At 35.3% G+C, this 26569-nt stretch overlaps 1 protein-coding gene across 1 annotated transcript in view; it reads right to left on the minus strand.

Annotated features, from left to right (window-relative positions):
* The window catches only part of LOC149785094 (general transcription factor IIH subunit 1-like), a 64126-nt gene that overhangs the window by 3556 nt on the left and 34001 nt on the right, over nucleotides 1-26569 (minus strand). Inside the window, exons 7-13 of the mRNA XM_089978846.1 lie at nucleotides 24679-24828; nucleotides 24137-24216; nucleotides 23007-23258; nucleotides 15620-15826; nucleotides 12279-12369; nucleotides 7713-7828; nucleotides 5205-5297 (exon numbers count right to left, since the gene is read on the minus strand). Of these exons, the coding sequence (XP_089834972.1) occupies nucleotides 5205-5297; nucleotides 7713-7828; nucleotides 12279-12369; nucleotides 15620-15826; nucleotides 23007-23258; nucleotides 24137-24216; nucleotides 24679-24828 (989 nt within the window). The remainder of the gene's footprint in view (nucleotides 1-5204; nucleotides 5298-7712; nucleotides 7829-12278; nucleotides 12370-15619; nucleotides 15827-23006; nucleotides 23259-24136; nucleotides 24217-24678; nucleotides 24829-26569) is intronic.

Here is a 26569-nt window from a genome sequence, read left to right on the forward strand (position 1 = left end):
ATTGCTGGCAAGTAGTTTGACTTTTTTAAATGTTGCTTAAGAAAATTAGTTCTAAATAAGTAGCTTTTAAAAGATATGACAAATTGTTGGAGTTCATACTGGCATAATGTTCATTTATGGCCCAAATGCATGCAGTGACAACCACATGTCAGTATGAACATTCTTTAAAGAGGACAGGAATAACTACGTTTTCAAAACAGCCACCATGGTCATCTGTTGGAGGTTTGTTGAGCACCATTTTACTGACGAGCAGATATCACAAGTCTTTTAGTAAATACACCATGCCTATATGCCCATCTGTCCACAGGAAGAACCTGTATGTGATTTTCAAGATGGCTACCATGCAGCTTTTTGGCAGTTGGATTTTGGGCCAACTATGTATCGTAAATATAAAAAAACCACATCACGGTCAATTCAATAAGTCTGTTGTTCAGTAGGAATAATCAAACGATTTTCAAGATGGATGCTATGGTGGCCATAATGGCTGTCAGAAAAGTAAAAATTTCAGTTTTGGACTAACCAGCAGTGGAACCCTACATCAATGCAACCAACTGCTGAGGAAGAATATAAATAAATAATATGGCCACCATGGAAGCCATATTAGGTGTCATCTCAGCATTATTTTCAATTAGAACCAATCAGACAGGTCGTCTTTCAGTTAAAACTGTGTAACAATAGGACCATATGTTCCATACTGGGTATCAGCTCAGAACCATTTTCATTTAAAACCAATCAGACACAGAATGTCTTTCAAGTGAAAACTATGTGTCAATATGAGGATCTCTTTACAAGTGATAAAAAAAAAATTCAACAAGATGGCTGCCATGAAATACATACTGGCTGGCAGAGGAGCACCATTTTCATTTTGGACCAATTAGACCTTTGCAAGAACGTGTTTGCCAATTTTCATGGGAATGCTCCCAGCAGTTGAGAAGTACAAGTGATAACTTGCACTCTTCTGGTCTAAAACTGAAAAGAGCATCATGTTGGAAAATATTTTGTCTGTTGACCATGGTAAAGACTATATTTACTGATATCTGAAATCAACTGATATAAATCTGCAAATTAAAGTTATTTTCTCCACACTTTTTTCTTTAATTGCTATTTCTCTCATTTTTATGGCCCAATTTTGAGTCCTGGGTGCCATCAGACCTCCACCTCATGACTTGAATGCCGTGCCAAGGAAGAGATGTTGGAATGCTATTCTGGTGGCATCTGCCCGAACCTTTTGAGCCACTATCTTTAATGAAGTCATATGGATGTGTTCATTCCTTATGGGCTGAGAAGACAACCATATGGATCTAGGACAAAATCACCTGGGCTGAAATCCACCTGACCTTCTGTGAGTGAAATTCCCTTTTTTAATCACTTTAATTTCTCAGGTTCCACTTCAATACTCTAACAGGGTCCTGAAAATGACTTTGGTCCAATAGAGTTGGCAGTTTGAAAATAAAAGGATTATTTCTCTAGTGGAAACCTGGTCTTGCCATTGAAACTAGGGGCCACCATGAAAGAAACCAAATGATTGTTGTGGAACTGCAGATAGGTCAGGATAACCAACTGGGCATGAATTTCATCAATTCTGCTATCTACTACTAAGAAACAGGTCTTATAGGAAATACGACTCTGCAAAGCTTTAAACCACGTTAAAAGCCATGGTAGGTTCCATTTTGGACAAAGGGCAAAGAATTTTTCATTCAAGACAAATTTAAACTGGCTAGAATGCTTGGAAAAGGTCTTTGATTTGGTCCATGTCCTCCCTTGAATGATAGTGAAGCATTTCTGAGATCAAGGAATAGTAACCATTAATAGTAATTGGGGTTAACTTCTCCATGAAAAGCCATAAGAAGAATATTGCTATTTGTGGTACCAAGACTTTTAAGGGAGAAGGAGATCTTTCTTTGCATCAACTGCTGTAAGAGTTTGATTTGTGGGTTTAAAACCATTTTTCAAGACATGATAGGCTATACGTGGTGACCAGTATATTTTTGGTGGAAGAAGAACCTGGAAAAAACCAATGGCCCAATGGTGGGAAGCACTGTCAATGGTGGGATGTGAGTAATCTGTAAGCCACTCAGTCACCCGGGGACTCTGCACCAATGGAAGGCGGCACAAGTTTCAAAATGGACTATCAAAGTGATGGGCCTTCCAGCTTGAGCAATTGCCACTACAGGCTCACACAAATGTTTCTTTATTAGGGCTTGATCTATATGAGCCATGTGTGCTGGTTCAGCATTTCCACTTTGTCATGCAAAACTGTTTGCACAGTTATTTCAACTGGCATGGAAAAGTTGGGGCTTCCCTATGAATATTCACCACCAGGCTCAAATGACTGTTGATCAATGCTTTTTCCCACTTGAGCAGAGAATTAAAGATCTTAACTCACATTTCACTGCCTCCTGAAGGCATTTAGAATCCAAGGGCATGGTGGAAAGCTTCTGCAAACAGATTGATCCAGATCTGAGACTGGCCAGAATTATAGGCCAGAGAGTAAAGAGACAAGGGTTTGGAGCTTGGCATTCCAACTCATCAGAAAAAGGTCACTATACATTGACCATGACATGCAAAGATTCAATGAATGTCCTTTCCAGATCATGCCTCCTGCCACACAGAAAGGCTTCCACTGTGACACATTTTTCTTAAGGAAAATAGTGTGCATGGTGAGGTGGAGTGTGTGATTTGTTTATTTAGTGAAGATGGGAATCTGCACAATCATGAATCTTGGAAATAAATTGTTCATCTTGCCATTGTTACCTGCAATTAAAGAGAATGAAACAATGGTATATACAGGCATCATCATGTGGCATCATTATGATATGCTTACAATGAAAGGATTGCAAGGAAAGGAAATAAATGGCACAGAAAATTACAGATATTATCTAACAAAAATGCAACACAAATCAAATCGTGAGATGTATTGTTAATTACTATTGCCACCAGGATGGGATTTGGGACGAATCTTTCCATCTAAGGAGATACCAGTTTCATCATACTTCTGTTCTGACAAGGAGATGGCATCTTACTACTTCATGCTAAAAGAAACCAAATAACATGGTTAATGCCTTGGGGGGGGGGAACCTTGGGAGGGCTGGATTTGTATGGCGTAGTATTATGATCGGGTAACATAGCTGAGGAAGATTATGTTTCTTTTCTAATAGATAATAACAATGCAGTTAAATTAAGATTACAGTGGACAATGTACCCTTCAAGCAGCTAAGAATCACTTCAGCAGCAAAATAACAGATTATGCAGTGATATTTTTTATGCACCCAAGTTACACTTTCAGAAACCAAAACACAACTGTGCAGCCAAGTTAGAGATCAGGCAGCTGCAAATTCCATTTCACACACAATGTAACACTTCAAGAAGTCAGTTTTACTTGGAGGACACAGCAAGTTACAGTCTGCTAAGCCAAGATAAATTTCCACATCAAGTTATGGTCCATGTACCTAGCTTACACTGCAGCAGCAAGTTACATGCCATGTAGATATGTTAGATTTCAGACAGCAAGTTACATGCCATGTAGCTAAGTTAAAGTTCAGAAGCAAGTTACAGTCCATGTATCTAAGTTAAACTTCAGCAACAAGTTACCGTAAACGTAGCTAAGTTACACTTCAGCAGCAAGTTACAATTGATGTAGTCAAGTTACACTCCAACCAGCCAAGTCAAGGCATTTTAAGATGTACGAAAAATACAGTACATTTTTAATATAAAAAAGACATCGTATACAAGACACATGCCCATAAAAAACTTTTTGGAGTCCTGAGAATAAAAATCCTTTAGAAGATTCAAAGTCTTGTCATACACGTCCAATATGACCATAACAGTCTGCTGTATCGTACATTCTTACATGGTCAGACCAATTGTATCTGGTTGACACACTAGTTTTAGTAAAGTTAACCATACTTAAAACAATGAAACTGCATGTGCTGCTTGACTAAGTTTTTGTTTTATGTTTCTGAAAAATTTCTTTTTGTAGGTTTCTCGTAGATAATTTCTATGCTTAATAAATAACCCTATACGAATAACAATCATACATAGCTTGTTGGGAGCAAATTTCTATCAGAGAACAAGGGAAAGACAACAAGCCATAGGTTTGACCTTGGTTCATATTTATCCCTTTTTGCATTGTCAAGCACTTGCACACAGCAAACTATTTACAATCCTATAATAATAACTGAGAACATTCTCAAAGACAGTTTCTTGTCTACCTAAAATAATTTGCCTGAGATGTGTGTTTTGACTCCATAAATATCAATCATATCAGCAATTCACTGTAAACATTGATTTTGCTATTATGATTGTTTCTACTAATTTGCATAATGACAAAATGATTCAAAGTCCTATTTGTTCCGATCATTTACTTTTGTAATCATTTTAAAATTACATAAACCTACAACTCTTTTCATTCCAACTTCTCTCTATTCCATCACTCTGTTCATACAATGACAGACATAATAAGAACAGTGAAGATAATTTTTTTTCCCTCAATGGGATTGCACTGAATTAAGAAAAGACTGCATTCTGAAAAAAATTACATCTAAATATACCATACGTACTTGTTTAAAGGTCGAGTCACATAACAAAGATCCGATCTGCTTTAGCTTAATGTGATGTAGATCATGGTCTATGTTGTTTGTTCTGCTGATTACTCCAAACAAACTGCACAGACCCAGATGTGCTGGTGCATTATGCAATGGCAGATCTGGGCCTGTGCAGTTTGCATTTGAACTCATCTTATAAGCGAGTATATAGGTAGTAAAAGCTGCATCAGTTCTACCTCCATAGAGAGGTTATCAGCTGAAAATGATCGCATTCACCCAGTCCCATTACAACAGATTTCTGAATATAGTAACCAGGAGGAATGATCAATTATTTCACAAGTACACTGTTTCAAAAGGTGTAGTTTAAGTACATAAATTTCTAAGCGGAAACTGAGGCATTGTTTTAAAAAAAATTCATACATGTTAATACTCTCAGTTTACTGACTTGATTTAGATAATATGACAACCAAAAAGTACAAAAGGTCTATAATTTTACTTAGAAGTCAGTATACTGCTTCACGTTTCTCTTGAAAATTCTTTTGCTTGTTTCATCCTTTATCTCTCAGAGGTTTGATTAAGGGGTCCCTCTGTATATGAAAGTCAATTCAGGGCAATCATTATTCACTGTTTTGAGAATAAGGATATCAAGTGCATACTCACATCTATACTATAGTGGTCTTCCTCTAATCTGTCTTTAAGTGGATTCAATTTTGCCATCTGAAACCTTTCTAATGTGGATTTCATTCGGACAACCTGTGGAAAAGGCAAAAGAAGGCTTCAAATATATTCAAAAGACATCCCTTTTGAATGTTAACAGCTTTACCTTCATGTAAAATGTGATAAATTGCAGTAAGTCAAAGTATATGATATACACAAGTCCTTTGAAGGGACCAATAAGAATTGTCGGGAATTCAAGATAAGAACATTTTCTTCTTTAAACTGCTGAGTGTTGAAACCATTTCTATGTTCTTCAGTAACAAGATTTTCAAACCACTGTGTCTGGCAGTATTAAATATAAGATTGGCTCTATTTTCATTTTCATTATGACAAACTAGATACTTTTAGAAGACTTTTGGTGAAACTCCCAGGCTGATACAACTGTCCACTGAGGCCAATTAGACATAAGATTTTAAACATGTTCATTGTGGCAGTCTTACTTGGGGTCAGATCAGCACATTTTTATTCAGAACCAACTAGATATCAAAATTATTCTGGTGAAAATCATGGCTCAAAGTCAGCGATTCATGAACTGTTGGTTACAGAGGCATACTGTTGATGCAATGAAGAGCTTACTGTAATGGATTCATGGACAAAACCACAACACTAAAGCTGTATGACACACTGACTATATGTGCAAGTAAACAAGTCACTGAAGAGTGAAAATTTAGGTAATTGTGACCTACTTTTTGCTTGACAGTTTAGTCTTCAACAAGTTGTATCCACACTGAACTACAAGTAGAGGTGAAACACTTCACTAATGCATTGATAATTTTGAAATGTCAACATACATCTAAACAAACAAGGTGAAACTGGTATTAAATGATGTTATGTATATTTAATTTATATTGTGTGCTTTTGTCTGTGATTTAGGGTACAGTTCTGGCCTACACAACTTGTCATGGCTGAAGGCTGTGCCTACCTGATTTCTGTCATGGTATTTACTTGCATTTTAGGTTCAAGACATAACCTTGTTCATGAGACTGGTACATTCTGGAAGCATAATTGTTAACAATATTTTGGAATTTTCCATTAGTTTATCAGAAAATGCTTAAGACATAGACCAAGTGGGCATATATGTAAAGGGTTTTTGTCTTCAAAGTCTTCATTCCTTTTTTTAGGTTTAGTCTATAGAATCATCTGGTGTTTATGTACAGATATAATTTCAAGGAATTATTTGTTGAAATTATTTACTGGAATGAACTGTAAGCAAGTCACAGCACATGGCACCATAGATGGCATAAAAGCTAGCACAGTGGCACTAACTGATTGTTACTTCTTTATTACCAATGGCATTAAAAAGAAAGCATGTAAAATGAATTGGCATATAGCAGGGATCTCCCATATTTCATACAGTTAATAGTTTGTGTCCTTTTGAAAGGAAATACAAATGTTGGTCTCATGATAACATGAAAGAGGATTTTAAACCTGATAGAGAAAATAAAGAAACTTTAATCTCATACTGTTTACAATAAATTGTACAATAAAAACAAGAAAAAAGTGTATTAAAATGAATAGAAAATAGTAGGAAAATGCACGTAAGTGAAATTTATGTGCACTGTACCTGCAAAGGTACATGTATACACATTCAACTTGTTGCAAACATAGTGCAAACTTTAAATATGAACTTTAGCCTAATTATTTTCTCCATAACCTGCTAAAAAAAAATCAGTAAAACTAGCCACAAAAAAATAGTGAATAGAGCCATGTGCATGCTATTTAACACGAAAGAAAAATTCAAATGGACAGTTCTTTCCCACAAACAACAATTGAAACTTTATATCCAAAATTAAACCTGCTGTCCACAAAGAAAAAACATTAAATGTAAGCTTTAATCTCAAACATTTCCCCATACACTGCACAACAATGTTAAAAGTTTATTAAAAAATAAACAAAAATATTCAATATGGACAGACACATGTTATTTTAGCAAGAGAATTGAAATCTGATTGCCTATTTCCTTTCTGTAAGACCTTAACATAAAACTTAGAAACAAACTTCAACCAGCTGTCTACAGAGGGCAACCTTAAAAGAAATCATTACCTGCAAACTTTTCCCCATAAAATGGGAAGGAAAAAAATCAGGATAAAATTTGGGTAACAAATATTAATCACGGTCAAGTACATATTACTAAACATGTAGCAATCATAAATACAAATTTCACCTGCTGTTTACATCCATAAATGCCAATTTTGATGCTGATGATGCCAAGGTCATAGCACAAGGTCTCGACCTATGTACAAACAAGCAATAAGTAGGTAGTAAGAGACCAAGTAGAGAATTTTTACAGTGAAGTTATGACCAGATGGATACACACACTCAAAGGTGTACAAAGTTACCTAACAGAGACTAAAGATAAAGATGGATAGACAAGAAGGCATATGAACAAATAAGAGTAACACTTCCTACCGTAACCATATTTGTGGTAAGGCATAAAAATAAAAAACTTACTTTTTCTTCTAAAAATTTTGAGGAAGTAGGAAAACACGCCCAGAAGTGCCTCAGAAGCTCACATAATGCATTGTACTGCTGTTTAAGTTCCTCCTGGACATTTGGGGACACCATTTCTGCCAAGAGATGCGTATGTAATGAAGGTATTAACACAAGCATGACATGTTTTCTCAGACAAAATGTTCAGAACAAAACAAAATGATTTAGAAATTGAGCTTATGCAGGTAAATGTTTCTTTTAGCCAATAGCAAAAAGAATATCCCACAGATAACGAAGTACATCTAGTTTTTATGAATACAGCTTGTCAATGCTTTGACATACTCCAAGTAAAATTATGCCTGCATCTGCTTGCATACACCTCAGCACTATTTAGTCTGAACTCAAATTTTTAAATCCCACTATGTAGAATGTAAAATGTGGTTTCAAAATGTATGCTCATAAGTGACAACATCAGCAAAATGTCCTTTAATTAATAGCTCCACCATGTCAATTAGCCTTCATTAGCATCCACCTTATCTTCTCAAAACCTGAATCATCAGCAATTGTCTGGTGTGTGTGATTAGTGTTGCAGACATGTCAACTCCTATCAGCATCAAACTGGAATGAGTGTGTTTAAAATTGGGAATTGGAACATAAAAAAGGAAAATTTTCAATTTGGTTTTTCAATAATTTATTTTAAACATTTAGCCTAACTGAGTCAAAGTGATTTTTGGTTAAACGTGCTTCCCACCTTTTTACCAGCAATATGTCATGCTTTAGTCCATCTAGAAAGACTTCAATGACATGTACTGACGCTTTGCACATTCCATTTTAAATTTCTGCAGTATATATCAAATTCAGTAATATTTTCTTTATGGGAATTTGAGAACAAGTCATTTAAAGGGTTTTCTAATTTAGTAAAAGCAGCCAAATTTTTTGCTGAATCAATTGGCATAATTTACATTTTTTTTTATTAAAGCCCTTCATGCCAGAACACTTTCTGTCGAATTCTGTATAACAAATTATTAAAAGTCATTTAAAGTTTGTTCTATTTTTAGAAACAGTGGCCATATTTGATGGTGGATCAACATCATTTAAACAAATTTCAGACTTTTATGTCAGGTTGCTTTCTATCAAATTTATTCAAATTCTGCTGTGTACCTTTTTTAACAAAAAGATTTTAAAAATTTCTAATTTCAGTTTGTATCGTCTAAACAAATCTGAAAGTTCTTGATGCTAAAATATCCCTGAAAAATCGTGTAAGTATTAGTTTAGCAATTTCTGATAAGATGTATACATGGATCGTCCAGGGCTTCGCCAATGTCACAAATTGAGATTTTTTCCCTTATTGGCGACAAAATATAACATCTGATGATTTTTTTGGCAACTACCTTTTTAGCTGTTTAATTTGTACATACAATCATGGATTTGGAGTGGAGACATTCAAAGGGACCATGAAAGGAAACCACAAATTGGATACACAATGCACTGGAATCTATCTATTACATAAACAAATCCTTTGTACATATTGACAAACCCATATTTACAGTGTATTGTTACATCAAAATCTGCTTATGTTGACATCTGGCCTGATTACTGTATGCTGTAATACACTCAGTCATGCTACCAAACTATACCTACAATTGACCGACCTCTGAAGACTTGAACAGAAACAGCTATAATTGATTGAATGACAGCTAATCCTAATCCAAAATCTCAGTCAGAATTATATACTGTCAACAGTGCAACTTTATCATGGGTAAAGATAAGTTAGATGTTGCGTGTTCATCGTCTCATCTTAAAAGTTAACATAAATAACAGCATTTGGATTTAGTGCAAATTCATCAGACAACACAGTCACTGAACCTGATGATATACCTTACATTCCAACATCATCTACATGTAGTGATGGTAGTAATGCTTCAAGTGCAACACCACATCATGGTGAACGGGTCAAAAGTTCCTAAAAATTTATTGACAGCTGGACATTTGGCATTCATGGCTGAGATATGATACAAAGTTAAAGCAGATGTTCTGTGATATATTTATCCTGGCACAAGTTGTCAATTCATTTACAACTGGTTCAGATATTTAAGGAGTGTGTCACCAAACATGAATCCAGGCATGTTAAGTAATATATATTAATTCTGCTCACTGATCTCTTACTTTTGCCATCAATCCTGTGTTATGAATCCAGGGACTTAAACTACGCAACAAGAAATAGCAAAACAAACAAGTTTTGCATAATTGAAAATAATTTTCTTCTCAAAATACAGGAGTGAAAGAATTAAATTAACTTACAGTGTGGTGAATGAATTCCTACTTCCTAAAAGTTCATTTAATTCCAATAGTTTCAAGAAATCTGAATATGTTCAAACGAAAAATGCTCCTTCTGTGTTGAAGTTTCAAATGTAGAGACAGATTTCCAAAGAATTCAAATATTCTTTGAACAAATTCAGTTAATACCGTACAGTTACTCTAGCGTGTCATGCAAAAAAATATATCTTTTCAAAAACCAAGTTGGGAGATTGAATCTGAAAACACGCAGATTGGGACCTGCCATAGGGAAGTCTTTTACTGCATAATTAAGCATCATATTCACTAAATATTCACTGATTTTTCAGGTCCAATACACATGAAATTCTCAAAGGACATGCCATTTCTCCCAGTGGAGTGCATTATTCTACACACACACCCAATGTGCCTCCATTTCATATTCTGGTCAGCTGTGCCCAAACTGCATAATAGCTAAAGGTTAGACTCAAGCCTCTTCAACATACTTCAAAGAAACCACCTGTTCTACAGTGAGTGAAAGCATTAGCAATCGATCAACAAATAAACAATGCCCTTCTTTGTTATAACTAACAATGCCTAAAATGGGTGTGAATTTATGTTAACAGTTCAAATGTGTTCTCAAGATACCACACATGTGATAGCTATTTCCACATTTTATATCCCACCTTATTTCCTTATTGTTAACTCATATAGGCATATAACACTCCTTACTAAATAACATGTTTATCCCAAATTAGTTTTTTGGGGGCACTTATGCTCTGTGATATATTTCTTCATTCCTTCTTTTAATTTAATGATGGCAATTAATGTTTATATATACGGTACATTAATACCAGGTGTTGTCTCCCAAAGTTTCATTGGTGGGAATGGAGATCCTAGTTTGCTTGTCGAGAAAAAATCTACAGCATTCAGTGATCATTCTTGGGATTTAGGAAGGAATTCACTACAAGCAAATGCATGTAAAGCATGGCAAAAATAAATTTCTGAACTCCTGGTTGATGGAGATGTACTTTGTGAAGCTAGCCATAAGGGGGGGGGGGGGCATTTAGTTCCTGAATGCATGAAATCAACGGTCGCATTATACATCACTTATCTTACATTGTAAAGTATGATCATAAGGTTTTAGTATTAAAATGTCATTAACTTAAGTTTTTTACAAAACTATTATTAGGAAAATAATATACATAATACAGATTTGCTTAATACCTGATGTATCTATATAAAAAATGAGAGAGAGAGATTGTAGATGTCAGGAAAATAGGTATTTTACATTTGATAATGCATTTATTTCTGGTGACAACAGTCATACCTATGCACTAACGGTGATGCGGGATGCAAAGACCATGGAAGCAGTAGTCATGTAATAATTTATTTTGTAATATTATGGCTGTATAGCTTGGTGTCAATAAAGTAATAACTATCCCATCTTTTTCAAATTACATTAATAGACTTGGAAAAATATTCACTACTTGTTCTGGTGACAATATTTTAAAAGCCAGGACCATCCCTGTGTATATAACAACTTTGAACAGAGAATGCACAATGGATGCTGGGCCATACCATAAGTTCACTTGGCCTTACAGCCAGGTGAGGTAAAAAGTTCAACTCTGTCAATTTTTTCCTACAAAATCCATGTTTAACCAATCAGATTCAGAACTTACACAAGAAAGTTGAAATTTTGGATCTGAAATTCAATTCCAAAATGGTTATCTTTATACTTTGAATAATTAGGTCACAAAATTTTCACTGGCAGCTGGTATTATATATATATATATATATATATATATATATATATATATATAAATATAAAATGTAGAAATTTAACATCACTGCTATTATTTTCCAAGCAACTTGCATATCAGTCTATAATAGAGTGTGCTGAAATAAAAGTCAATTAACAAAATACAGTATATATGCATTTCTTAAATAATGCATGTATTCACTCCCTCAGTATAATAAACCAGTGTTCCAATGGAAAATCAAAGATAATTTTTAGCAGTGTTGAGAAACAAATGCTTTGCTCATGTGCCTTTGTTGTGACAGCTGAACACAATTATTTTTAAGATAAGTGAGTTTACACATGCCAAATGTTTCTTAATATTCTGCATTATATATATGATAGCAAATGAATAAAAAGTTCATTTAATTTTCATTCTTTCACTTTTCATGCCTTAACTTTACACTGACACCATGACATGATATTACACACTCTTATAAGACTTGGACAATGGGTTTCTGAAAAACTGACTCCATGACTTCATATGATAAAATGCCTGATGATTTAAAACTTACGGTGAAGCTGCTGTAGACTAGTTCCATGCATTAAGGCACCTCCAGGAGACAATTCTCCTAACACACTGAGGGCTACATTTTCTGGTATGACCTGCAACAGAAACCACTATATAACTGTCTGTCACTGTTAGATATTGGGAGGACATAATGATAGTGGTCTGTCTGTCCATCTGTCCATATGCAAGCCTTGTCTCCATAACATTTGTTTCCTGTGATCTTTTTTCTGCACTATTCATTGGTAAAGGCAGATGCCCTATTGATTTTGTGGCTGCCAGGTCCAAAGTTATGGTCACTGTAGCTGGAAAAGTGCTCTTCCTTTCAGCAAAGTAAGTCAAGTTTCCATTGCCTAATTTTAATCAAACTTCATAAGTTTCCTAAACTTGCACAGGAATAACTCCACACTGATTGCAAGGCTGAGAGGTTAAAGGTCAATGTCACTGGTCCCAATATTTAATTAGTTATAGGTTTGCTCAAAACATGTAAGTCAAATTTTCTGGATCCATTTTCATGAAACTTCATACACAGTCTATACTTGGGCACAGATACAACCAAATTTATTCGGAAACCCAGAGGTCAAATTTTGAGGTCACTGGGGTTTAAACTGTACTTGTAGGTTCCACACGCTAAGTCCACTTTCTCTGTTTTTGCATCACCCAATTTTTTCAGCATCATTACACTTTACACTGTGCGATTCCCTAATGAGACTGTTGTCCATAGATCAAAGGTCAAGGTCAACAGACATGAAATTTCAAAATTATGTTAACTCAACATCTCTAATAGTTACCACAGGTTGATCAGATCAGATGTTTTTCTGATGGCGATTTGTAAATGTCAGGTGATTTCCCAGATGTAGAATCACCAGTACCAGTATGCACATCATCATGGAAATTCCAGAAGGTGGAATTGAAAAAAATAAATGTTACACTAGTTTTACATGATTTCTGCATAGAAACAGAAACAATACAAATTGCTATGCAAATGGTAAATGATGTGCATCTCAAAATGTGTTGCTGAAAACATTATGAAAAATGCATACAGACAGCTCTTTTTAAATTTCTAAAGTTCATGTGAAAGGAACTCTCTTTGGCCATTAGTGAAGCCATTTACATTAAACATTTCTACATTAGTGTGGGTCATGAGTAGCCATTTCACATGCTAATGCTGATGTACACTTTGTTGTAAATTTAAATGATGGTATCAAGGAAATTTAGAATATTTATATTATTTTAAATTACAAGTTCTAGGGGGCCCCAATTGGCTGAGTGGTCTAAATTGCTCACTGTTATGGATCACTGCTGTCTCACCTCTGTCTGTGTGGGTTGGAGTCTCGGGCTCGGCCAATGTGGATAAGTGAGAAAGCCTGCCAGTAGCATCTCGTGGGTTGGTGGTTCTTTCCTGAGTTTTTCCAGGTTCTTCCTCCACCAATGATACTGGCCACCATGTATAGCCTATCTTGTGCTGAAAAATGGTGTTAAACCCTACAACAACAACAACAACAAGTTCTAGTGTTCCTTAATTGATTTCTTATGAGATTACCTGTTGCTTTAATTTCAGCAAAACTTTTTTTGGTTTCGTTTGAATGGTCTTCCATACATTTTCAGCTATGTTTATGTCTGGTGTATGTGACGATCAAGGACCAGTCAGAATATTATACACAGCTTTCTAAAGTTTTGCTCTTCTTGATATATGCATGCAACAATTATCTTTTTGAAGATACCAACCCCTTCTTTTGGAAGTGATTTGGCAACAAGAAGCCATAAAATCTTACTCAGTTTACGTAAGTACCTCACTGAATTGATGATACCTTCAAAACAGTATCAATATCCAAATCCCATTAAAAAGTTATGCAACCTCAAAACATGATCATGTGACAGCTCTTTGTTGCATGGTGCCATAGTACCATATGGGATGTTTAAGTCTATGCTACCATGTCATTATTTTACAACAGTTATCCTAAACTACCTTGTAAAGTTCAGCGGTGCATGCAGTATTTATGGACAAAGATTACAACAATTACTGAATGATGCAATGTATAACAAAATAATGTCTGTACTGGCTACTCATTTATCAACAATTACTGTAGAAGCAGTACCAGGTATCATTCAAGATGCTGTCTGAAAACAGTAGAAGATATGTGTAACTTCTGACAATATGTCAATATCTCCATGAATTAAAACTTTATTGAAATTTTAAGCCAGTGAATGCATACTGTGCAAAAGCATTACCAAAAACCAGTTTTTCTAGTAAAGTATGCTTCTTTGATAGTACTTAACTGATCTTTACACTTTAGAAGAGTACTTCCTCACAAATCCAAGGCTCAATGTTTTGGCTATAAAAGTTACATGTCCACATAAGTGGCAGTTAGAGTGGTGTCCCCTTGACACAGGATGTGGTGCCTATTACACATACACATGCTTGCATGATTCATGAAGTGTGTTTACCGAGAGAAAGTCACTGATCTGGCAAAGTATCTTTAGATGTAAAGGCAATTTTAGTAGTCCTGTGTGCTGTTATGAATTAAAAAAAACTATACAGTTTGATTACCATAGTGCCTCATTAGAGACATGGACAATTTTAGATGTGCTCTAGCTTATTAGGAATACAATATTTGACATTAAATACAATGGTGGCTAATTACAGTCAAAGGCTGATTCTAAAAACATGTTCTGGAGATATCTAAATCATGTAAAATGTTTTTGATGTCAAATTTTCAGCTGATAAATATTTAAACTTCTAATGAAATAAAAATTAAAAAAATTAAAAAGTTTTGGTCACTGGATTCATACCATTACTGTGTTATAATGGGGTGACCTAAATAAATTTTCATTCATTTTGCAAGCACTGACATTTATCTGCTACTTAAATTTTTGGATACACCTCTAACTGGAATCATGTATATAAATAATAACTGTTTGAATATATCATGCTGATGCAAACAGAACAAAGTATCTTGCCCAAGGACACATCATGGTAGCTAAATCAGGCTCATTAGATGGTGAGAATTGGCCATGCACCCTTCCTGTGTCAAGTCCAGTGCCTTAAATGATTAGCCACGATTGCTCTCTACATGAACATTGATAATAGCCCACATATATATAAGTAAAATCAAAGCATTTTTACGTTCACCAATATCCCTAAAATTTGTCACTACAATAATTAAGAATGCCAATAATTAACAGCATTGCACCTTTAGCAAACCATGAGGACCATCTCCACACCCCAAAATGCTATTATCTCCATAAATTTAACAAAGCCCCATATTTTGACCATACTTGGGCAACAGAGGTACATAAAATGTCCCCAGGCTGCTTAACCAAGATGCAACATTGGTCAATAATAACCTGAGTTAGATTAGGAGTCCAGTGTGAGATCTCAGTTGCAACTGAGTGTGTTGCCTGCATCATGTCCTCCCCTGTGGTATAACGTACAGCCGTCACTGGTGTTGGGCCATGTAGATACCTCTCCATTCGTGATAATTGTAAATTTAGTGCCTTCTCCTTTTCTTCAACTTGAAGATCTTCCAGTTCGAGTTTCTCTCTTATCCTTGCCTGCAACAAAAATTTTCCCCATGATTTTCATTATTAAAATAACATAGCTGTGAATTGGAAAATTCAGACAAACTCGACAACTGTAAGTACTTCAATACAAGCTGGGTCACAAAACTAAAGTTGCTTGGCCCTGGTTAGTGTTCCAACAGGTTGAAAAACTTTGAACTGTAACTTCCCAGTATTATACAGAGACTCAAGTCGACATGGTTCAAACTGGCAGCGTTTTATAGACTGGTGAATGACCAAGACTTTATGCTCTAAGCAAACCAGCATACAATATATAAATTTCACTATTTTGAGTAATGGTGACTATATTTGATAGTGGATCAGAATTATTTGTATAAATATGAAAAGTCTTTGAACTATGACACTTTCTAATTTATGTCAAATTCTCCTTTAGTTTTTGAAATAAAGTTGTTTTAGGTGTGTCTATATTTAGTAACTGCAGCCAAATATGATGGTGGCTTGGCATCATTTGTACAAAATTTGAAAGATCTTCATAACACGATACTAAGGACAAATTTGGTCTGTTGAGTGGTTTTTGAGAAGTCATTTAACCCTTTACCTCAAGCAAGCGCCTTTGGACGCCTCTATTCCATTTGCATGGAAGCGCCTTTTGATGCCTCTACTCCATTCACATGGCAGCGCCTTTTGACGCCTCCTGTAAACATAAGCCATTTTTAGCGGGTTTTCGTAGCACCATCTTCAGGGAAAACTCCTTATTAGATCTCCAAAATGGAGGTCGCAGATTTCATTCAGTACTTACGAAGTTTTCACGATTAGAATCACAACTATGAAAGCTTCAATAACTTAGGTAAAGGCTCTGATATTGATGTAGGCAGCAATTAGTTTTTATAAATTATCAAATTCAGATGACTTAGTGATGTAGACGTGGACAAAAAACTTGTAAATTTCGAGTATGAGAAATGGCAGCTACAGTTGGTCACACGGCTTCACTGACTTGATGGTGAACGAGTTCTCTCAAGATTTTAAAGCACATTAAAAATTCTTCTGTGAAAAATAATTACACAGCTAAAACAATCGGACTTTACTCTTAAATTTTTTCACACATAACAGATGTGTACCAAAAATGTAAAATGGTTAAAATTGCTGTTAAACGTAACATACCCTACATTGCTTAACAGTTAACAGGCAGGCCTATGTGTATGGAGTCGAATAGGTAACAGGTGTTCTTTTTATAGTGCACTGCACTGGGTAACTTTGCTCTATGAGGTAAAGGGTTAAAGGCTTTACTATTTATAGTATCAGCTGACCATTTTGACAGCAGAGTGGCATCATCTGTATAAATCTGGAAGCTCATCATTCCAGAATGGTTTATGACAAATTTGGTAAAATTCTGCAAAACTGTTGCTGCTAATTCATTTGAAAGTTTTTATATATGATGGTCATATTTGATTGCAGACCAGCATCATTTGTAAAAATTTGAAAGGCTTTCACCTAAGGATAATTTCTGTCAAATCTGGTCACATTCTGTTGGATGTTCTTTTGTAAAGAAGTTGTTCAAAATCATTTCTAATTTTAGTAACAGTGGTCATATTTGATGGCAGATCTGCATCATTTGTAAAAATTTGAAAGGCCCTTCATGCCAGGATGCTTTATATTATATTTGATCCAATTCTGATGAGTGGTTTTTAATGTGATTTAAAGGTTTTTCTATATTCAGTAACTGTGGCCATATATGATGGCAGTCATCTGTATAAATTTGAAAGCTCTTCCTCTGGAAAGCTCTCTGCCAAATATAGCTAAAATCTGTTCAGTGTTGTTTTTTTTTTAAAACAAGTTTAAAAAGTAAATGTGAACAAATGGAAGATGAACAACACATGCCAGACCAATTAAAAGCACAGATAAACCAAATGCAGGTAGCAAATGGTTTCTATTCCATATTAAACCTTTCCTCTAATTCCACCACTCCAGTGGCCTAAGTGGTTAGGAGATCTGTGTTTAAGCCCAGCCGAGTCATTTCAAAGACTTATAAAAATGAAACTAGCAGATGCCTCGCTTGAAGCTTAGCAATAAGTAGTTAGTGTTAGAACTGGTCAGCATGGTGCCAGGATTATGTGACGGGGTGAGACATGATGCAACATGTCTGCGCAATGATGCTGTAGTGCTAGACATAACTAGTAAATGCCATACTGCGGACAACATAGCGATATGACTGAAAAATTGTATAAGGTAAATTAAAAATCAAGATCTCTCCCTCTGTCTCACACGCACACTACTTAATTCCAAATTAAGTTAAGAAAATTTCAGCTCAGCAGCCACGGGATGAGTAGAACACACAAGTTGATGAGTTCCTGCTGGAACAGATAACCCAGTAGAAAAACCTTAATAGTTTTTGCATACCAAAATAATGGTTTAAAAAGACATTCAAAAAAACACCATGAATCACTCAGTAATTTCAGCTGGTTCTGATTAAATTCCTTTCAAAATCCTTAGTGAAACTTGGGCTAAAATTCTGTATAATACAGACTGACAGGCAAACTGAAGAAATGATACAGTACAACTCACATGATTTTTGTTTTTCCAAGCATCTCAGTGGGAGTGGAGACAGCATGGAGAGGATTAAGAAAAAGTCCCTCCACCATGTCTCCATGCATTCTGATGGAGCTGTCACAGCTTCATGAAGAAAATAGCTCTGAAGACCAAACTTCATGAAGTTGAGGTGGCGTCAATAAAACAGGTGTGGCATGCTATTTATGGGCCCAGCAAGTATGTGCTAAAGAGTTTCATGAATGAGAGAGTAACATAACCCTTAGCCCATCCAAGGATTTTTGTCAATGACATCTGCTTTTGATGCCAATTATTGATAATATTTTGTCCCTAACTTATTTTTGAAGAAAATTTACTGAATTCAGGTCCCTGTTACAGTACACATGCAGTAGCCTTGTTGTAACAGAATCTAAGGTGGCTCACAGTTGTGGATTACACAACCTCAATAAGACATTGCACTATTACTGCATAAAAAGGTTTAAGTTTATGATTTACATTCCAATATAAAATTTGTGTTTTTTTCTGTACTTTATTTTAAACAGTAGTGGTTGTCATTTGGAATTTATTTGTCCATATCTCATCCAAGTACTTTTCCCTTGTAACAATGGGAAGAACTTAAGTCATTCAAGAGAAGATGGCTACTTTCAAGTCAGGTCACAAGTCAGTTCAAATTTCTTTTAAATTATGTAAAAAGTCCATGAAATCTACTCTGCACTGATCGAGATATAAAACTAGTAGAGGTGCATATACCTCCCAACATTTTTACACAGTGGAGGTATATATGCCTCCCAACCTTCTTACAGTGATTGTCAATATGCCTCCCAACCTTCTTACACAGTGATGGTCAATATGCTTCCCAACCTTCTTACACAGTGGAGGTATATATGCCTCCCAACCTTCTTACACAGTGATGGTCAATATGCCTCCCAACCTTCTTACACAGTAGAGGTGCATATGCTTCCCAACCTTCTTACACAGTGGAGGTATATATGCCTCCCAACCTTCTTACACAGTGATGGTCAATATGCCTCCTAACCGTCTTACACAGTAGAGGTGCATATGCTTCCGAACCTTCTTACACAGTGATGGTCAATATGCCTCCCAACCTCCTTACACAGTGATGGTCAATATGCCTCCCAACCTCCTTACACAGTGGAGGTGCATATGCTTCCCAACCTTCTTACACAGTGGAGGTGCATATGCCTCCCAATCTTCTTACACAGTGGAGGTGCACATATTGATTCCAAGTTGCAGTGTTGAGTTGCTAGGTGCTTACCAGTCTACCATGGCACTTCTAGATGGTTCAGTCATAGAGGAAATTAACTGTCCCACCATGATGGGTGGAAAAATACAAAATCAGACAAGCTGTACAAGTGTTTGCTTAATTCAGCGTAGAATTTTTACAATCACTGTCTTGAACGTTTTGCTCTTCTTTTTCATTTAGATAAGTATCAAACAATCAGAGGTGATGTGTCAACACAGAGTAACTTGTAGCCAATTTATGATTTCTTAATTTGGACAATAGAAAAAGATCCATGCAAACAACTGCTAAAACTAAAATACTGATTCTAAACTTGAAACATGAAGTCTTCCTAGTTTAACTGTACTTTTTACTGTCTCCTATTTTACGAAGACAAAAGTTCTTACACACTCTTGGCATTAAGCTTACTTTTGTCAAATACAACATTATGTACATGGGTAAGATGGAACACCATGACATGACTACAAATTGTATGATCATCTACATGTTTTTCAGCTTTGAACAAAATGTTAACTATGATACTACTACCGGCGCAGAGTGATACCAATATGTCTCATTCCTACACATGCATGAACGAATTTGAAAACTCGTAAGGTCATGTGGGATACAAATATTCCACATATATACTATCACTCACACTGCAGATCATGTAGCTATGCTTATCAACATCATTAACATATGCAAACCTCATTCCTGCCCACAAATTCCAGAGGTCTCGGAAATGCTTTATTATGCATATTTGGATTCAATTTTGTATTGGGGATGCATAAAATCAATTAGGCGAGAGTCCTCCGTACGCATATAATAGGTGGGCAGCAAAATTCAAAGGCTTGCTGGTCATGCCTGAGCCACATGCTGTGTAGGAAAAGTGTTGATCAATTATCTGTGCTGATATTTACAATGACAGAATTTAGTGGCTGAAATGCCCCTCCCCCCCAATGTACATGTCACCATTATAAGAGTACATTAAAAGAACATGCTGCAATAGCTGGGCGGCAAGATCAAAGGCTTTGACTAGCAGCTGGGTGGGAAAATGTACTGATATTTATAGTGCTTGAATTCAGAGGCAGAAAGATCCAGAGATGTAAATGTGGTCATTGATAAAAGTACATAAAATAAAAAACTTTAGCTTTCATTATTGTGTTCATTTCTGAGTGTAGCGGAATAAGTAGTGCACATGACCTCGGAATCAAGACATGTTGAGACTTAGACTTGAATGATTATTTTGGTGCTCAACAGCAAATTGATGAAGACTGTAATAAATTCAGGAGAGTGCTAAGGTTGTTAGAACTGATAGTTTGGATGGGACAGCAGCCAAGTAAAAAGTGTGTGATGCCTAGCTTAGTGCTTTGAATAAGACCTTCCTTGGATTGACAAAATTCAGACTCACTCTGATGGAAAAACAAGACCTATGTCAGTGCTATAAAGAATGTAGAAATTAAACTCAATGGCAACAAAGTCACATCTAAGGTTGATAATTCACACATACCCCTACAATCACATCTATGGTTGATAATTCACACATACCCCTACAATCACATCTATGGTTGATAATTCACACATACCCCTACAATCACATCTAAGGTTGATAATTCACACATACCCCTACAATCACAGCTAAGGTTGATAATTCACACATATCTCTACAATCACTTCTAAGGTTGATAATTCACACATACCCCTACAATCACATCTATGGTTGATAATTCACACATACCCCTACAATCACATCTAAGGTTGATAATTCACACATATCCCTACAATCACATCTAAGGTTGATAATTCACACAAATCTCTACAATCACTTCTAAGGTTGATAATTCACACATACCCCTACAATCACATCTATGGTTGATAATTCACACATATCCCTACAATCACTTCTAAGGTTGATAATTCACACATACCCCTACAATCACTTCTAAGGCTGATAATTCACACACACCCCTACAATCACATCTAAGGTTGATAATTCACACATATCTCTACAATCACTTCTAAGGCTGATAATTCACATATACCCCTACAATCACATCTATGGTTGATAATTCACACATACTCCTACAATCACATCTAAGGTTGATAATTCACACATATCCCTACAATCACATCTAAGGTTGATAATTCACACAAATCTCTACAATCACTTCTATGGTTGATAATTCACACATACCCCTACAATCACATCTATGGTTGATAATTCACACATATCCCTACAATCACTTCTAAGGTTGATAATTCACACATATCCCTACAATCACTTCTAAGGTTGATAATTCACACATATCTCTACAATCACTTCTAAGGCTGATAATTCACACATACCCCTACAATCACATCTATGGTTGATAATTCACACATACCCCTACAATCACATCTAAGGTTAATAATTCACACATATCCCTACAATCACATCTAAGGTTGATAATTCACACAAATCTCTACAATCACTTCTAAGGTTGATAATTCACACATACCCCTACAATCACATCTATGGTTGATAATTCACACATATCCCTACAATCACTTCTAAGGTTGATAATTCACACATACCCCTACAATCACTTCTGAGGTTGATAATTCACACATACCCCTACAATCACATCTAAGGTTGATAATTCACACATATCTCTACAATCACTTCTAAGGTTGATAATTCACACATACCCCTACAATCACATCTATGGTTGATAATTCACACATACCCCTTTAATCACATCTAAGGTTGATAATTCACACATATCTCTACAATCACTTCTAAGGTTGATAATTCACACATACCCCTACAATCACTTCTAAGGTTGATAATTCACACATACCCCTACAATCACATCTAAGGTTGATAATTCACACATACCCCTACAATCACATCTATGGTTGATAATTCACACATACCCCTACAGTCACATCTAAGGTTGATAATTCACACATACCCCTACAATCACAGCTAAGGTTGATAATTCACACATACCCCTACAATCACATCAAAGGTTGATAATTCACACATATCCCTACAATTCTACGGTTGATAATTCACACGTATCTCTACAATCACTTCTAAGGTTGATAATTCACACATACCCCTACAATCACATCTATGGTTGATAATTCACACATACCCCTACAATCACATCTAAGGTTGATAATTCACACATATCCCTACAATCACATCTATGGTTGATAATTCACACATATCCCTACAATCACATCTAAGGTTGATAATTCACACATATCCCTACAATCACATCTAAGGTTGATAATTCACACATATCCCTACAATTCTACGGTTGATAATGGCTGATGCAGAAAATCCTTAGTTATCCTAAACAATGATGAATTTGATCTGTTTCATCATCTAGTAATGACAAACAAGATAAAAATTATTGCCACCAGCTTTTACTATTTTACCTTCTTTGTCACTGGCTCACTTTGATCAGTATTACTACTTGCTGAGGCCTCACCATTTATCATTGGTGAAGGAGGTTCTCCAATTTGCTCTAAAGAGTTAGTGGAACTGTCCCCTTTGTGTGATTCCTGCTGACCCTTATTTTTCTCACAAGCTTTTAACACCATGGTTGAGTGATAGTTAAACCTCCTGATCATTGTCAAGTTGGTTTGGTTATGACTGATTCTTTTGTCTTCTGTTGTGCCACCATATCCCTGAAATAAATAAGAAGTAATGATTTTGTCCTAAATTATTTTTTGGAAAGGTCTTATCCCACCTCTCCTTTTTTTGTCCCAGGAGAAATTCACAGATTACATTCAAGAAATGAAGTGATGAGGCATGCTTGATTCTGCAAATACAAAATTGTGCTAGGAAAAATTTAATTCTTTACAAGCAGTGGCTACACTTTTGCAGTGAACTGGCTTAGTCACACAGCAATGACTAACTAGACACAGTTACCAGCTGAACCCATGTATCAAACATCTTTTCTCTCTGAGGAGTTACAAGGATAACGAAACCAATCAAAGACCAGAGGTAACTAGAATACTCCCCTCCCAATGGGAGGGAATGATTTCACTTTTATTTAGGCAGCTTCTTGTGACTGCTTGCACACTGAATGAATGCTCTGAGAATGCCTATCAATCATAACCGCAATGCCCAAACACTTTCATGTTAATTAACTACCAGCATACCATCCTATCTTTCAATCAATCAACTGATTGATCAATAATACTGTCAATCTTTTTCTCTAACTGTATCCATGTGACTCTAAATAGTATGAAATAACATTATGTCTAAAATGACCACTATAATCTGGTTCCCAGAGAGGTCATTATACACTGATTGGACAAAGTGTCCAGGAACAAACTAAACTACATTTGCAACAATCTTAAATGGGGGATATAATGGACACATAACAGTTCATAAAAATGAAGAAAAAAACAACAACACACCAATCTTAAAGAACCATGGTAAAGTCCATTTATTACAAATGAAATCAAGCTATGCAAGTTTAAATTTTAAATCATCTGGATAATGAACAAAAGATGAGGCATAAGAGGGTCAGAGATGGCTCTCCTGGAAATGTTCTTACCTCATCTAGAGTACTGTCTGTTAACCGGGTCAAGTCCAACAAAGGGTCGTTGACATTTTTGTCCATTTCTTCCTTGATATCTATAAAACCATGATACTTTTGAAAATATTGATTAATTCACATTCTGGGTAGTATCTTAAATATATCTGAAATTTATGATATCACAAAGCATTGCTTTCAGCCTAACACATTATTAAAATATTTATGCATTTCTTACTATTTGTAATGGAATACAATTTTATATTCGAAATGCTTTTCAAAACTTTAGAAAATCTGAAAACAAATTTTTAAAATATTGTAAATTTTAAAATTATTCAGAATTTTTATGACTTTTGAAAGAAAGCTAAATACACAAAAAATATCCATATTATATGCAAAATGACAATTAAATAACAACCAAAAAAGTATTGCATAAAACTACAATGCAAGAAATTTAGGTAATATATCTAAAACCTGACATTTTTTTCTAAATATTCGTTCTGTAAGTTGAAGGAAATGAATTTGTTACCAATACAAAAACAATCCCTTGAGAAGAATTTTACCTTCTTCATCTTTCTTGGCACATTCTGAAAAGATATCTTTACTCCCTAATGTTGTTCTGTCTCTATGGAAGTAATGAGACTGGAAGAATCTAGTCCAGAAATCACTCTCTGTCATTTCATGTGGCACTTGTTCTGCATGTTTTTTTCTTACTGCAATTAAAAGTAATGAAAATGGTTAGCATACATATTGTATTTTTAGGGGCTGAAACACTGATAATTTTGTAATAATTCTGTACATCTTAAATTTTGACGTGTTATATTTAATGACTGCAGATCTATGGAGGTTTTAATATAGAAGGTAATACAATCTGATAGGAATTTATTTGGCATTATCATTCCGAGACCATTATTTCTCAATGCCAACAATAATTGTGACATCATATGAGAATGTAAATAAACTATGGAATTATTCTCTTCCACATAACTCAAGAGTTTTCTCCCTTATATCTGCTTTCTATCATATTTGCAGTTAAGATTATTTATCAATGGTAAGAAAAATGGGAAAATTTGTTCCATACCCAACACAAATAAAATTTTAATTTGCACTACTGGGAACAATTTTAATATCATGAAAAAATATACTCTTAATTTGCATGCAGGAGATGATTTTATCACAATTTCAAGCAACAACTGCCAAAACCATCTTCCACCATCATAATGGTCATGCAATGGCATTTAAAGGGAAGTAACTCATATCAAAAGGTGCTTATTGGAAAATATCTATGTGATGCACAAGTATGGTCTCTGACAAATATACCATAGTTCCTAAGTAGAAAAAAAGCGACGATTTTGAATATCCATTTAATGATCCCAGTTGTACATGCTGATAATGAAAATATCATCACGGACTTAAACATCTGGATTTTAAAAAAGAATTACTTTTCTGTCAGGGAGAAAATTAGAAACTTTCTCAACTATTTTCTTTGAAAAAGAGAATATCTTTACTGTGAGGATTGTTTATCAATGCACCCAAGTAAAATGTTGGTTGGAAGTGGTCTAGGTAAACTGGAATGTATCAAATCCTAGCCTGCCATTTACGAACACTGATGACAATGTTTCTGTGTTTTCTTAATATATTAAGTCTTTAATAAATTAAAAATCATAGCTATATTTCTGATGTTTATTTTATGTTTTTAAAACTATTTCTGTCTGTTCACTGTGTACAAGCACTACTTTTGGTGAAAAATGGATTGGCCCTAAACGATATAATTACTGTACTTTAGCAAGTTCACAAACTGTGGTATTGTCATGTTGCTTGATCTACAAGCAAAGTATAAGCCAAAAAATCTCAATCATCACTAGAAACTTATCTAGAAGCATGACTGAGATTATAACAATGCAAGGAAACTGCCAATTATAGCCTGTACTAATATCAATCTCTTTTTATAAAGTAATGATGGTTTTTGACAACAAAATGTATTTCTAAAGTGAGTGACGTCGTATCTGAGAATCATAAAGGTAATCCATATTATCCTTCAAATACATCACATGCATTGGAGACAATGGAAAATCCACATTTCCATGGTGGAAATCAATCTGTCCAAGCTGTTGTCTGTGAGATATATAGTGGTCATCATGGAGGTCCTTGTCATGGCTTGTACTGAACGGATTAAGTTGCACTGCCCCAAATGGAAAGTCAAAGCAATATAGTTATGTAATAGCAGTCATCCACTACATTGGGTGGAACTTAGCTGTTGACTGAGCTGCAGTAGACAGTACCAAATGCTCTTTTTAAGTTGTACACAATGCCATTTAATATTCAAAGACTCGCCTACTAAAATATGTAACATACATGTATTGTAACAGATGAAAGATACATTTCTGAGCACAAAATCCCACAACAACATTTAGGTGCTTCACAAAAACTCTGCCATTACCGGCCCCAATTCCA

The sequence above is a fragment of the Sinohyriopsis cumingii genome, chromosome 13 (genome assembly GCF_028554795.1).
Source record: "Sinohyriopsis cumingii isolate HCF-2022 chromosome 13, ASM2855479v2, whole genome shotgun sequence".
Taxonomy (NCBI): Eukaryota; Metazoa; Mollusca; class Bivalvia; order Unionida; family Unionidae; genus Sinohyriopsis; species Sinohyriopsis cumingii.